The sequence below is a fragment of the Lathamus discolor genome, chromosome 5 (genome assembly GCF_037157495.1).
Source record: "Lathamus discolor isolate bLatDis1 chromosome 5, bLatDis1.hap1, whole genome shotgun sequence".
In the NCBI taxonomy this organism is placed as follows: Eukaryota; Metazoa; Chordata; class Aves; order Psittaciformes; family Psittacidae; genus Lathamus; species Lathamus discolor.
In genome coordinates, this window is record NC_088888.1 from 9,518,917 (window position 1) to 9,534,146 (window position 15,230).

At 40.4% G+C, this 15,230-nt stretch overlaps 1 protein-coding gene across 6 annotated transcripts in view; it reads right to left on the minus strand.

Moving 5' to 3' along the window:
• The window catches only part of PPP1R21 (protein phosphatase 1 regulatory subunit 21), a 32,314-nt gene extending 17,719 nt beyond the window's left edge, over positions 1 to 14,595 (minus strand). For 2 of the 6 annotated variants that reach the window (XM_065679644.1, XM_065679646.1), the window contains exons 1-9: positions 14,399 to 14,496; positions 11,423 to 11,491; positions 10,836 to 10,982; positions 8,996 to 9,097; positions 8,132 to 8,296; positions 7,973 to 8,031; positions 5,211 to 5,305; positions 2,823 to 2,875; positions 568 to 717 (exon numbers count right to left, since the gene is read on the minus strand). In XM_065679644.1, the coding sequence (XP_065535716.1) occupies positions 568 to 717; positions 2,823 to 2,875; positions 5,211 to 5,305; positions 7,973 to 8,031; positions 8,132 to 8,296; positions 8,996 to 9,097; positions 10,836 to 10,982; positions 11,423 to 11,491; positions 14,399 to 14,458 (900 nt within the window). In that variant the 5' untranslated portion in view covers positions 14,459 to 14,496. Of the gene's footprint in view, positions 1 to 567; positions 718 to 2,822; positions 2,876 to 5,210; positions 5,306 to 7,972; positions 8,032 to 8,131; positions 8,297 to 8,995; positions 9,098 to 10,835; positions 10,983 to 11,422; positions 11,492 to 14,121; positions 14,274 to 14,398 lie in introns of those variants that run through there. The other 4 variants (XM_065679643.1, XM_065679645.1, XM_065679647.1 and 1 more) reach the window with 4 other exon arrangements.
• Between the last annotated feature and the right edge of the window lie 635 nt (positions 14,596 to 15,230).

Genomic DNA, 15,230 nt, shown 5'->3' on the forward strand with positions numbered 1-15,230 from the left:
GTTTCTTCCAATAATTTCAACATACTTTAGAGACTTGAAGCTTCAGAACACTTACAGGAAAGGTCTTACAAATAGCCCCAAATCAAATTATAAAGTTGGTTTTGACAAGAGAACAGAGTCCAAGTTCTCTCCTTCATAAGTCTATCATACATCCAGTATACTTCACTTTACACAAGACCCCCTATGCCAACACCTGCCATGCCCCAGTACATTAACAAAGACAAGCATCTATTTACCAGTGCAATATTTGTGTATTTTTAAATAAATCACCTGAACTTTTGACAAATGCACTTAAATTTAGCACTTAAAAAGCAAACCCTTGATTTGACTATCATATTGCTCTTGTAGCAGAGGCACAGGGGAAAAGGATTCTCTGCAGCTACACATTCACCTGCATCCAGAGAACTCACTCAATAGAAAAAGACTCCTCATGCAGGAGAGGCTGCCCCATAGGAACCCACTCTCAGCACTCCAGTAAAGGTGGTAGAAAGTTGCATGAATTAAGATCACTCACACGTGAAAGTACACATAATTGATAAACTTGTAGCTGAAATCTGTAAGCTTTACCTTCTGGTTTAATGGTGATATAGTGTCTGTTGCAGAATCAACGGGAAAGATCTGGACCTTCTGTTCAGTGTACGTATGGAAGTTCAGAAGAGCTGTTACAAGTTCTTGAACAAAAGCTAGTGCCTGGCCAGCAAGGTCTCGCAACTTAAGCTGTAAAGACAGTTATAAGATGATTATACTTGACATGTACCTATCTAAATATGAGAAAAAAGTGTAAATCTATTAATAATTTCTTTACTGTTACTAGTTCAGCCTAAAGTACATAGTTGCAATTATCTTTAACTTCACTTTTAAAGCTTATGAATAAACTACAATGCCACACAGAAGGGTATGCTTTCCTTCTGCTGCATTTCTCAAACTACAAGCCACAACAACACTTAGAGGTTAGTACAACTACAGAAATCATCCTTGAAATTAAGATTTCTAAAGACCAGTAGACTAATTGCTGACAACAGCTCAGTTCTTTCAGTGTGGTGATAGTTAAGAAATTTGTAACACTTGGTTGTCAGGAAACCTAACTTTTAATTAGTAAAAACCAGTGAGTTTTTCAGTCAGAATAAAAGGTGTCTGCGTCTAACTAGTAACACTTAGCTCTTATTCTGCCCTGGATACAACTGAGCTGCTGCTCATGAATAAGGCTGTTCTGTGGCTTTAGTGCAGTAGGAAAGTATTCAAGAAATGAATCCAAAATAGAACAGTCTGAAAAAGCAAAGTCAAAGAAGAAAATCACGCTCTTGTGATTTACAGAGGAGAGAATAAGGTTAAAGTGACATTTCAGCCAAGAATGACTTATCCTTCAGAGATGTATTCCTAATACTTTAATGAAGTGTTAAATCAAGTGAATCTTGATTATGGATCAGGAATGTTGGTAAGTAATTAATGCAGCCATTATACTCAGTTTGTGTATGTTAATTAACTATGCAAGGAAGGAAAACAGACAACATTACTGATTTGCTATCCTTTACACTGCAGCCTGTGCTAATGCACTAGCATTTTGCCTCTGCTGGCAAAGTCAGTCATAAAAATCTGTCCTGGAGCATTTTCAAGACTGTAGATCCTGAAGCATGAGGCTGGCTGATACAGTGCTAGCAGAAAATAGTAAAATGAGAAACTCCTCATGCAGTTATTCAGAATTTTCTTAGAACTCAGCAGCAGGTTAATTTAAGGCTACTTCCATCACAAAACTGCTCATCAGGTCACCTGTTCCCACAGCAGACATATCAGGAACAAGGTCTCTTTGTAAGTACTTCTAAAGAAAGGAGAAAGCAGCTACCTGAAGTCTTTCTACAGTGGAGTCTCAATGCACTAACTTGAAGGTTCGAGGCATATCATACAAGAAAAGAGAAAAAAAAACAGTTCTGCAGAGCCCATCCTCAGTGGCAGCAAAACAGGAAAATTTTGATCACACCAAGGCATCTGATTCACTACTGTAAAAAAGCTTTAATATATATAGCCACTCACAAAAAACTAATCCTCATTTTTGAATATTGAGCAAACCACATTCCCAAGGAAATCTAAGTTACAGAAATGAACAGAAACTGTCTTTGTTTAAAATAACATTTACATTAATGAAGGGTGATTTGGCTGCAAGTAAGAGGTGCTCTGGCAAGAAATATCCTATAAAATGTAAACAAACCATTAAGAGTTCTCAAAGATACATGATTTATTCTTTAAAAGGAGTGTGACTAGTGGCAAGTAACACTAACATGGTATTACAGCATACACACCAATGTACAGTTTACAAATACAAACATTCTATGGGGCTCACGTGATGTGACTAAAGAAGCTCAGTTTGTGGAAAATGTAATTTAAGATAACCAAACTCCCTCCTTTTCCACAAAATGCTTTAAACTAACATAGCTTTAACTAACTTTAAAAAAGAAATGTTTAAGTCCTAACTTACTGCAAGCTGGCATAGTAGAAGAATTCTTCATATAACTTTACCAAGAGACAAATATTAAACCTTTTTGCCATTCTCTTTAGGAAGGCATGCCCAAGTTAATACCTACAGCGATCATTAGCCAGAAGTCAACAGATTAGCTCTAGTGAAGTGAGGTAAGCAGAGAACTTGACTCCAACACAAAAGCAGTACAAACTACATTCTGAAAAGCACGGAGGCTCTGTGGACAGAAATTCCCTTGGAATATCATGACAGTAGGAAGGTAGCCTATTTTATGTCACTAAAATGACTGGTTTTATTCAGCATCCGTGTAGAAAGCTGTGTCATCACATACAAAGCCACAGAAAGTGCTTACCTGGTATCTTCTGTTGTGTAATGGTACATTCAGAGCATTGTATTGGCTAGATCCTACAAGACAAAAAATATGCACTTATTACATCACGGTTTTTTAAGAGACAATTATTGGTAAACAGTGGTTGGGGTTTTTTTTTAAATGAAGTTTCATTGCAGTAATATTACAGTTCATGTAAGTAATATGAACTAAAAAGATACAAATAATTGGCTTCAATAAATTAGGCATAAACATCCTTAAGAGCTGTTATTGTGACTAGGTGGAGAGACAGCACTTCCATACTTGTCTCTGATTACAAGCCTTACTTAACCATCTGAACACCCTGAATTTGAGAGCAGAATCCTCATGCCCAAAAGAACACTATTCATCACTGACAAGAGTGAAAAGTTAAGTTTCTAAAAACCTTTAAGGAATTCAAGATGATCTTCAAATTTCATTCACATCCCAGGTACCATCAGACAATCTGAATGTATGTTTTTCATGGTTTGTACATTTAAAAAACAAAGCTCCTGCATATAGTTGATTTGTTCACAATTAAGATGTACTCTCCACATTTCGGCATTCTGTTCCAGTTAGAGCAACTAAAATCATTCAATTACAGGGGGGCACAATTTTTAAAGACGTAGATGGATATTTGTACCTAGAGAACAGCTTAGAAAGTCTTACAGATTTAAAGCAATCACATCCATCCTCAATTAAATGGAATAATAAACACTTCAGTTTAAAGTCTGCATGCAAAGGAAATCTAATTCCTTTTGTATCACTCACTTTTGGCAGTTAACACATCGAAAGTAGTTGTATTGAGAACTAATAACTGTACAAATTTACCAAATCCTACTCCTAAGTAAAATGCTTTAGAACATCTTTCTTGTCATGCTTCTACTCTCAAGATCATGCTTAGCATTCAGCAAGTCATTTGATTGTTACTAAACTGAAGCCAGCTGCCAGTTAAACTTAAAACCAACTACAGAGCCTACAAGTAAGTTGAAATCCATAGCAGACATTTTCTGACTTTCTTTCACTCTTCCATCACTAATGATCTCTCCCCTATTTCCAGTGTTTTCTAGACAAGCAAAAACATTATGCTATTGAGCAGATAAATTATTTGCAAAGTTCTTGCTACAATGATAACCACCCATAAAAAAAAAAACAAGAAACAAACAGAAAAAGAAGCCAGAGAAGTAGAAATAGGCAGCAGATGCCAGGCAAAGTGATCTTTGTGAGAGGAAAGAACTGAAAAGGGTATCAATTGAAGGCATCAACACCTAAGCATAACATGCTATATGAGGGTCAACATTTCCTAAAGAGAAGATGATATGGTGCTTCTAAGCCAAGACTCACTCAATTTCCAACCCAGTGGAGAACTTGGAAGCCTCACTCCTGGCAGCACCTGCCAGATCAGCTTTCAGAGAACCTAAGGCTATTCAAAACGTTGTCAGCAAGTTTTAAACTGAATGGAAAATGCAAAGGCTACCAATAAAACCTTCTAGAAATTCAGCAGCCTATTTTCACTTCTCTGCTTCTTCTCCACTACCTTGAGCTTTTGCACTATTCCAGGTCTTCCTAGTCTCACTGCCAAAGAGTACAGACTGCTGCCTGCCCATCTAAAACCTCATGTTCAAGCTATTTACAAAAGCATCCAATACACAGCACTGATCTAGCACATACTAATCAATTCTTGTACCAAAGAAGTGCAAAGGCTGAGCACTCAGTTCCATGGTATCTGCTGCACTTCAGTCTACCTAGTAGCGGTTGTAAAGGAAGCAGAAAAGAATGCTGCTTCTGGTATATGTCCCCAAATTCAAAGGGCGTTTTTTCTTCTGAAAAGATGAAAAAGTCCCCGACAAACCATGGACAGGAACTAGTGTGGGTGCTCTCTGCTCAGAGACGGGACATGTTGACAGACTTCCCACTAGTACTAAGTACAGAACATTATTGGTGCAACGTCCCATTAATTAATTAAAGTCAATGTCTCTGCAGCCATTAGTTTATCCCCATTTTAATTTACTCTAACTCTTGAATATACATTGCAAAAATAATACCCTCTGAGATTAGTAACTGAAGAAACCTTTGTGGAGAAACTAGTAAACTAACAGTGTTCCTTCATCTTTTACAATGTTCTGTCAACACTAATCAAGACAAGTAGCAAATTACACAAAAGCCTTCAGAAGTTTTGATTTTCATTAGGTATGTATATATAAAAATATAAAAACTTGTTATTTTAAGATTATTAAACAAGACTAGGTATTACAAATACTAATTACAATTGCCAAGTGTCTGTTCAGATATCCAACACTTCTTACAGCCAATACGTTTTAATTCATAAGGAGTACTTCCCTCCAGATGGACACCCAAAATTAAACAAGAAACCCAGACCAAAGCAATACGTACTTGTATCATTAAAAGGGACTTTTTCATTGATTATGCATAGAGATTCTTCCAGTCTACTGCCCAAAGCTGCTTGAAGATTCTTTAACTGTTGCTGGCTAAATAAGAAAAAGACAAACAAAAAACCACACACACACACACACATTGTAATCCTTCAAAATTTAATCTGTATCACCAACACCACAGCTCACCATAAGCATCCTTTGAATGTATAGGTATCTGTCTCTTTCTAGAAGTTAAGTAGAAATAAGATAGTAGGAATTGTTTTTGTCATATTTAATGTATTGTAATCCCCAGCATATGCTGTAAAAGATGCAATAAATTGCTGTAAATCACAAGGTCCATCCTTCAGAAGCACAACTTACTTCAGAGTTAACCTTTACATTATACTCCAATTCTGCTATTATCGTATGAGCTATATGAAGATATTCTTTTCTACGGGAATTTGAATGGGAATGCAAAAGGATCTTTAAATTAGTTACTATATAAGCAATGTGGTATTCCAATATGCAAGCTGTAGATAATTCATTTAACTATGTCACATCACTATTAGAAGTGCCTCACAAGCTTTTAAAGGCCCAATATTTAAATACTACTAGGATATGGCCCGCTACCAGAGACCTGGCAAATATGTTTCTGATACATTCTCAAGTGATTTTTCTCTATATCTACTTCACTTGCATTTTGATTGTGTATATAGATGCAAACTTAAGTTAAGATCACCAGTATCATTTATATAGATTCTTGAAATGAACAGTAACATATCCCAGCATTATATGCATATGCCAACAAAGATTACTGTATATTGATCCATATCGAATTCCACATCTTACCCAACTTAGGCCCCCAAATTCTTCACTGTTTTGCCTCCCCGTTTGACATCTAGAACTCCTGCACATATAGCGGAGGGTGGGGGGAAGGTGTCAAAGTGACAGTTTCTCCTTTTTTACAAACACATTTGATATGTGAAAATTTATCAGGACTAACGAGTAAAAAGAATCCAAAATAAACAAGCAAGATATGAAGAAACAGACTAAAAAGTAGCTCGTGCACATTAGCAAACATTTTTCTTGAACAGCAGCTCCAAAACTGCATACTGTACAGCATGAACCACAGTAGCATTGGGCATGATAGGAAAACTCAAACTGCAGAAGTACGGATGTTTCCTTTTGTATTATAAGGGAACGACAAACAAGTAGTTTGGCAAGTATTGTTTTACATTCTGCCCTTTAATTTTCAAGGCATGCAGGCTGTCAAGTCTCATATCCCCTGCTTTCCTGAATAAAAGCATGGGCATCGGAGGCAAATGGATCCCTTTACCCTAAACAAGCAGGGAAAACAGAAGAGCAGTACTCTCAAAGACATCTTCTGTCCTGTGTTCATCAGATACTGATTTCAGTGTTTAAAATAAAGAAGTGTCAGGCTTTATAATTTTTTAAAAGCCTCCCTTCTTAAATGGTGCAGACAATTTCTTACAATTATATTAATTACCCAGTCATCATGGAACATGACAGACAAGCTCTGAATGGAATAGTAGCAAATTAAGACTACACTGTTTCAAACACCACAGAAAAGCAAACAGCAGCAAAACACAGCTTTCACCCTCTTTTGCAAGTCATTCTTAGCAAAACCCAGACCTGTACTAGAGCAGATTTATTGGAATTCAAGTATCTTCACATCTATCAAAATAATCAAAATACACACTTCAAGGTTACCATCTGAAAGAAGAAACTCTTCATCTGATCATTCACTATATTTTTTTACCCATTAAATATCTATATTGCACATACATCTTTACAAAACACACTTCAACAATGAACTTAATTTGATTTGCTCAGTCCTCAAATTCTTCCCATTTTCTACAACTTGTCTTCCAGACAAAGAAGGTATTTCAAAAGCAATACAATCCTTCCACAAAAGCTTTCAAGTATTAAATCACAGAACCAACTACGTTGGAATACACCTTCAAGATCAACTCCAACCGTTCCCCCAGCACTACCAAGGCCACCACTAAGCCATGTCACTAAGGGCCTCGTCTATGCGGTTTGTGAACGCTTCCAGGGACGGTGACTCAACCACTGATCTGGGCAGCCTGTGCCAATACCTGACTGCCCTTTCCGGGAAGATAGTTTTCCTAATATCCAGTACAAACCTCCCCTCGTGCAGCTTGGGGCCATTACCTCTTGTCCTAACACTTGTTACTTAGGAGAAAAGACCAGCAATCTCCTCACTCCATGCTCCTTTCAGGTAAAGGAGTTCTTTCTTTGTGTTTCCCGTCCCGCCAAATATTCTAGCTGAGCATGTTATACTTGAAGTAAAAGCAATTGTTCAAGAAGCTTTTGAGGTGGAGGGGGACTTTTGAAACACTTTTCAGTCAGATGACTCAGCATACTTTACCCAAGCTTTGTTTTCAGAAACAGCTGCACTTTTGTTTCATACAAGTTCAGTAGTTTCTCTATGTTTTATAGTATTTCATTAGAAATAAAGTCGCCAAGCTTCCATCGCCTTCACTGCTACTTAAAATAGCTTGGCAACAAAGCTGCGCTTACTGAAAGCTGAATCTGTGGAATCGATTGTCTAGCTACAAACTCAGCAGAAGGAAACCTGACCTGCACAGCCTTGGTGTTAATGTGCTGTTGCCCAGTATTTTGAGTTAAAGTCCTTATTATTTTTAAGGTAGTATTCTCTAAAAATAATCCAGTTAATATTTTACAGCAGTTATTTCTTTAAATCAATTTTTCATTATATTAAATAAAAACACTTACCATTCTTCAGTTCGAAGCCTACAGTCCTTAGCTTCTCTTTCTAGTGTCTGAGACTTGATCTTTATGTAAGAAGATAATCTTACAATGTAAGTACTGACACAGCAAGACATTTCATTTCAAAACTTTTAAAACTTGCAAGTAAGAGGAAAGACTCCTTACCTCTAATTTGGTTTTATCATTCTGCAGCTTTTCTATAGTATCCGTGTATTTCCTCGTTAAACTGTCCACCACAGTCTGATGCTGGGCAGCATCGGCTTCCAGAACTTCAAGTCTAGTTCTCAGTTCTGCTTCTAAACGTTTATGCTGTTCATCTGCTTCAAAGAACTAAAAGAAGAAAAGCAGAGTCCTTAGAAAGTTCCATTTTACTACAGAATCTAGTCTTATGAGTTACACTAGTTCAATTAGCCAGTCCAGGTTAATAGCAAGTACTAGATCTCAGACAAATAGAAACTTTATTATGGTATTTACAGAGAAAAGATTCAGGAACAAAGCACTTTGTGGTTACTAAGGTTTATAGTATCAAGCATTCCTTAAATATATCGCTGATTAGTAATAGACACCTGAAAAATTAGACTTCAGCCATAAAGTTTCCCTCAAGGTTTCTAAAACCAAAGTGAAATGCATTAATTTCAGTAAAAAATCCTAACCCAATTATGGCAGCTTGCAGAAAGTATTTTAAGCCTTAAGGCCATCCTGAACCAGTCACTGAACTAAAAGGTTTCCACACAGTACCAACTATATGGCCATTTTCAGTAGAGTAGCAAAGTGTCACCAAAAGTCACAAATCTACATGAGAAAACATGTATTACATGAGTTATTACACATACTGTCTTAAGAATCTAAAGTCAAAATACTTTCTCATTTGCACAGTGAACATCTTTATGAACACGCTATCCACTCTAATTCACTGCTTTGCATACAATTTGCATAAGCTTCTGAACCCAGTAGTTTTCAGATGGCATTTTCTCTATTTTTCTTTGTGTGCCCAGTTTTCTGAAAAAGACTAAAAGAAGTTTCACTCACAAGTATATGTAGTCGTTCATTCTCTTCTATCTTCTTCTGAAGATCTTCATTGAAGACACTTTTCTGCTCTTGACTCAACTGAGATGAGGATTCTGCACTTTTCTAAAAAAGAAAATGCATTCATCATCTCCAAGTCTCTGGGGGTACCCCAAAGCCCAGACCCAAGTATATGAAAACACTTCCCATCGCTAATTCCTAATAGATGCAACATGAGTGTGTGTATATATATATATATATATAGATGTTACATACATTGACTAATATTTCAAAAGGTACACACACTGCACAAAGGATGAGCCTAAAACCTGCACTTTTTCTTCACACTTTTGTTACTGTATAGTGGTAGAATGCTAACTCAATAACGACTCAGGAAAGCCTCTACTCAGGCATCACATTCTCATGCATGAAATGGCTTGTATGGGCAGGTGTCCATTTGACATAATTTGACTCTTCTATGTTCTACAGTCAGCAATACTAAACTGTACACACACAGGCTTATTTGGTTTGACAGCTGTGTGTAAGGCACAGCTGCCCACACCAAGTGTCCACATCTAAGCTGGTCTGATCTCAGGAGGGACCAGCAATAATCACTGAAAGCACACTACTCCACAGCAGGATGTAGCACAAGGTGGCACTGGCAAAAACAGGGTCTTCACTGTCCACCATCTACCCTGATAATACAGACATCTCTCTGCCAACTGTTTCCTCATTTTTCACCGATTTCATTCAAAAGACCCAGAGACCACCAGTGAATTCCACACTATTTTTCTTAACCACACTGCTGAACAAAGGAAGTACCAAACAAAAGGGAGGCTATTTACATTTAAACTTAATACTGAACTTCAAGTGCTTGCATCACCATGAAAGTCAGTCAGTGGCAACGGCTTGCAAAGCTACTTAAGCCAGGCAGAGGCCCTTCAAAATGTGGAAGCCTGTCTAGCAAAGCAGTAACTTAGTATCAGATAAAAGGATCAAACTGCATTTTGATAGAACAATCTACTATGGTGCATGAACAATATAAGTCACAGGTGCTATGCTTGTCAAGGTACTGGATAGCAAAAAAAAATACACAAGAGTTTAGGGAAAAAGTAAAGAAGATGACTGTATTACTAATCAGTTAAATAATTTCTTTAATGACAGTATTGATTGCTACAGCACTTTGGGAGCTAACCAAAAAGAAAAGATGACAGTAATTAAGAGGGGTTTCTTTGTAAGAGGAAGGTAGCAAAGGATGCTTGAGAATTCTTCAAGTGCAGACACACTACCCCTGGAATTCTGATGTTACTTACAGAAGATATTGGTGAGCTTAGACAGAACATGGCATAATCAGATTTAATCAGCAAGCATTTTGACAGACAGACAAAGATTGCAAAACTGAAATTATTCTGTCATTTTGAAATAACATAGGGAATACTAGCCAAAAATTTAGATTTCAAAGTATTTGACAAGATTCACCTAAGCTACAATCATTGTCTGAAGAGTTAACCATTGACATCAAAACTACAACGCAAGGAGAGAAGAGATGAGGGGTGATCAGTTTTCCTCATAGTAATAGATTAATCACAGAACTCCAAGCTGTTTAAACACTTAAAATATCTGGAGACAGTAATTCATTATCAGTTAGCTGACACAGTAGAAAGAAGAGCACAGAGCTACTTGGCATACATCATATGTATCAGTACCTGTTTTGTGGGTATTTTCACCAACATCAGTGAATACCACAAGTTCTGACAAAAACATTCAGCTCAGCCCTTGACACAAAGCAACCCCTGACAGAAATCAGGGTCAGGTGAGGAGCAGACTTCTGCTAAGCAAGGGGTTTTTTGCCTGTAGCACATACCTTGTTTTTCTTGCCCCTAGCTTCACTCAATGCAAGTTCATCTTGAAGTAACTCCACCCGCTTAGCAAGTTGCTGATTTCGAAAGGTCAAGCTGTCCATCTCTTGTTGCAGTTTTCTCAGTGACTGATCCTTCATCTTCAGTTGCTCCTGAATGACCAAAAAGTTCTAAAATTAAACTTTTACACTTATTTTCATGCATGCTTTTAGTAAGAAGTATTGCATTTAAAAAAAAAACCCACATTAAAAATTTGCTTTCTTTGCTATTTGAACACTGAAGCAGCAAAAACTATTGCTTCTGAACTAAAAACCAGGCTTCACTTTCTTGAGCTGCCCAAAGATTACACTCAAGTAGGTACCTCATTCTGTAAGTTAATTATCAAGAAGCAACCTTCCACTTTCTCAAAGTCCACACCTTCAGAGAACAATGAAGACTAGTTGCAGAACAGAAATTCTCTTACTGAAATCAAGTTCCTTCTTTACTCTTTTAATCACAATACTTTGAGTAAAATGTATTCCCATTTACCCTTCCTATTTAACTATCCTGTTACAGCTTAGTACATCTGACATGAGTGGTTTTTCAAGATTACCTTCAGAGAGGCAGAATTTGCTTGCTCATCTACAACCCCTTTTTTCAGTACTTGGTTCTGAGCTCGAAGCTGAAAAATAAGAGATGCCAGTAACTATACAAGACAAAAGAATAAATAAAAGCCATTCATTAGAATGTGCATGAAGCATCATATTCTCTCTCATGAGAGCACAGGTTGTGCATGCTTTTTAAAAGATGCTGTTCAGGCAGACAGAAGTAGAATCAGGTTGAAAAAAGTATCCAGTTCATACTTTGAATTTCCAAGAAACAGGAAGTTACTTTACCATCTGAGTATTTTGGTCAATTAGGACATAATTCTCAATAAATATCTTGGAAGAATAATTATTTAAATATAATTTAAGTTTGAAGAATGGTGAACACATATGGAAAAATTGTGACTTCTTCCCTGACTAACCAAGCTGAATAGTGTTATTTTCGTGTCACCCCTTTTCTCCCCAAAACTGTTCATGCTGGTTCTGGAACATAAGCAGCACTCACAAAGTCAAAATTCTTATCAGTTTAAGAAGAGCTTAACTATAATGCAAAAAATACCTAATACAAGTAGATGATCCAGAGAAAACAGCTTGACAAACACTTCAGGAAAATGCATTAAAAGCATGGAAGAAAAAGCCCTCTAAGTCGTACTTATCTAGTTCAGAAATCTGAGCTAAAAATCACTGTAGCGAGAAGTGATACTCAAGAAACCTATTTCCCAGTCAGTTCACAGAGTACCTCTACCCTGCAGCAATGAGGATACCGACAGTTCCATCTTCCCATTCCTTGATAATTGCTTGAATCCTGGTTTCTTCAATGGCAGTTTGTATTCATTTGACATGTTTGAGTCCAGCTGTTGCAGATATAAATTAGAAGGGTTCGTACTGTGTTTGGGAATATGTCTGGCAGATGCATAAAAAGCAAGATTCAGTGTAAAACAGCAATGGCTAATCTTTTCAGTCTGATGACTGAATAAACTTGAAAGGTCAAAAGTCAGTTGACATTGCTATGCAGAGGCTTCTGCCCTGCAGTATTCCCACTGTGCTGCTCGGGCACCACAAAGGCAAGAGAAGACTGCAAGAGCACCACAGAAAGACTTCCAAGCACAGGGTTTCCCTAGCAAGAAAAAGCAATGCAGTACTTTTTAATATACCATTTTTCTGCCACAAATGCCAAATGCAGGAACATGCCAGGTACCGTGAATGAACTAGCTCAACTGTGCTGCACTGAGATACGCAAGCTGAAGACTGATCCACCAAAAGCTGTCACAAGTTGAAAGAGCCTTTTCTGACTCCTACTTCCATCAGGGTTGCACAAGAGAGCCAAGAAGCTGCAACTTGAGGGGAAGAGACTCTGAAAACATATCCTTCTTCTGGACTGTTCTGTGAACTGATAGGGAAAGCAATCCTCTGGCAAGTACTTCCCTTTACACTCCAAATCTATCTAGCCCTTGTCTACCACTCTCCTTAGCTTCCACAACACCAGTAAGTGCACAAGCAAATTGCTTCCCAAGGCTACTCGCCATTTCTACCCACAGTCGAGAGCCACCACAATAAAGAAGCAATTGAACAACTGATCATTCGCACAAAAAGGCAAGTTATCTGCAAAGGGGATCCCACAGTGCCCTCAAGTTACTGCACAAGAAGTGAGATGAGACCAAGAAATAGTTCCCGCAAAGAACCAATGAAATATCACAGACCAAAAGTTGCAAGATGAAGTTAAATAAAAGCTTTTGGACACCATGATACTAAAGAGGATCCAGTAGCTGGAACTTTTAGAAGCTGCAGTTAAAAGTCTACATTTCAAAGTTTCATTTGGGAATCAAGCACAAAACCTGTCATTTACCTTACCCCAAGCCATTTTAATCTCCAAGGTACAGCAGAGCCACTATAGAAACCAACAAGAAATACAAACTCTGTGACCAACAAAGTCCCAAATTGATTTCAGATTTTTTTAAGTGATTTTGTGGAAGCACTGAAAAAATAAATATCTGTATAGGGACGTTTGGTTGTGGCTTTTAGCAGTTCCAAGGAGAACAGTATTTAAAGATAAATCATTCTGTAATCTAGGGAAAGATGTCAAATACAGTCAAGTGATTTGTGCCAAACCTCTGATGCTGGGCTATACAAAAAGTGATAGCTTGCTTCCCTAAAGCCATTCAAGACCAATGGCCTCCTCCCCCTCTTAGTGGAGGAGCAAGAATGAAGAGTTCAGTATTAAGCAAGGCTCTACCCTTTAAAAAAATCACTAGTACCTTGGAAAGGCATTCTCTGCTATGGGCCGTAAGTCTTTGCAAATACCCTGTTAAACAGCACCAGAAACGGGAAACAAAGTTACCTAAGGCAGATGCAGAAGAATGAGAACAGGGAAGTGTGAAATCAAGTGTCCTTCCCAAGACACTGCAACACCATTGTAAGTACTACCACTACCACTGAACTCCTGAAACCAAGAGTTAAAGCAACCCCAGAGCCTATGGGTAAGCCACAAGACCAAGGCCTCAAAATATGTTCACATCCAAAAAGATAACTAAGCCTCATGCTTGACTCAGAAGTGGGAAAACAAGAGAAAGCACTGCCCTGGTGTAGCTGAACCCCTTATTTGCCCTACTGGATGCTCTGCAGACCAGGCCCCTTGGCTGCTCACAGCGCCTTATCCAGCCGGCACTTGACAATACCATCGTATCCCTCGGCACCTGCGAATTCGCACCTCCCGTGCCTTCACCTCATCCTCAAAGAGCGGCCACTTGCGGGCCCCAGACACTTCACGCTGCCACGAAGAGCAGCGCTCCAGCGCTGACCACCCCCGCTCCCGGGCAGGCACGGGCAGCCCCGCGGGCCGAGCGCTGCCCCCTCAGGGAGGCGGCCGTTAGGCGCGTAACGGCCGGCGCCCCGCGCGCGGGGAGCGGCTGGACAGGGGCGGCACCGTCCGGGGGGCGGCGGCCGCCGCTTGCGGAGCCTCGGGGATGGGCTCTGGCGCCTGATACCTTGGAGTACTCCTGAGCCAGCTTCTGGTACTTCCCCTGCAGCTCCGCGGCCGCCGCCATCTCCCCGCCGCCGGCCCGGCCCGGCCCGGCCCGGCTCGGCTCGGCTCGGCTCGGCCCGGTACCGCCACAGCCGCCAAACCCGCACGCCCGCGGAGGGAAGACGCACTTCCGGGTTCAGGTGGCGGGAGCGCGATGACATCACCACGGCACCCACACGCGAGTGAGGGGAGGGGAGAGGGCGGAGCTTAAGCCGCGGGGGCCACCATCTTGACGCAACTTCCAAGATGGCGGCACGGGCGAGGGCGGGGCCACGTGACACCACTGAGGCCGTCACCACCGTTGCCATAGTAATGGCCGCCGGGCGCTGCGCGCCCTCGAGGCTACGGGGCCCACCCTGCTCAAAAAGCATGGCCGCGCGTTCCGCGCCGCCTGCGCTGGGGCGAAGGGGAAAGGTGACGGGGCGGCCGCGGGCTCATGTCGGCGGATCGCGGTGCCCCGGGGCCGTCCCCTCCCCGGCAGAGTGCCGGGGCCGATGCCCTGGCCGTGTCGCTAGAGGGAGCCCCGGGCTTGCGGCAGCGGGTCGGACAGCCACCGCGGGCCGCCGGTGTTCAGGGCCTGCTTGCCAGCGGCCGGCAGAGGCTGGCCCTGGGGCGTGCTGCCGGGGGAGAGGGGCGGGCGTGCGGGCTGTTGCCTGCCTGCGGGGCAGGAGGCCTGCAGCGTGCGGCCGTGCTCCTTCAGAGCGCGGTGTCTGACCTAGCGCACCTAACACCAGTGCGGGTGCGCTTTTTGCAGAGCCACGCGTGAAGAAGTGAGACAAAAGGCAGTGGAGTAA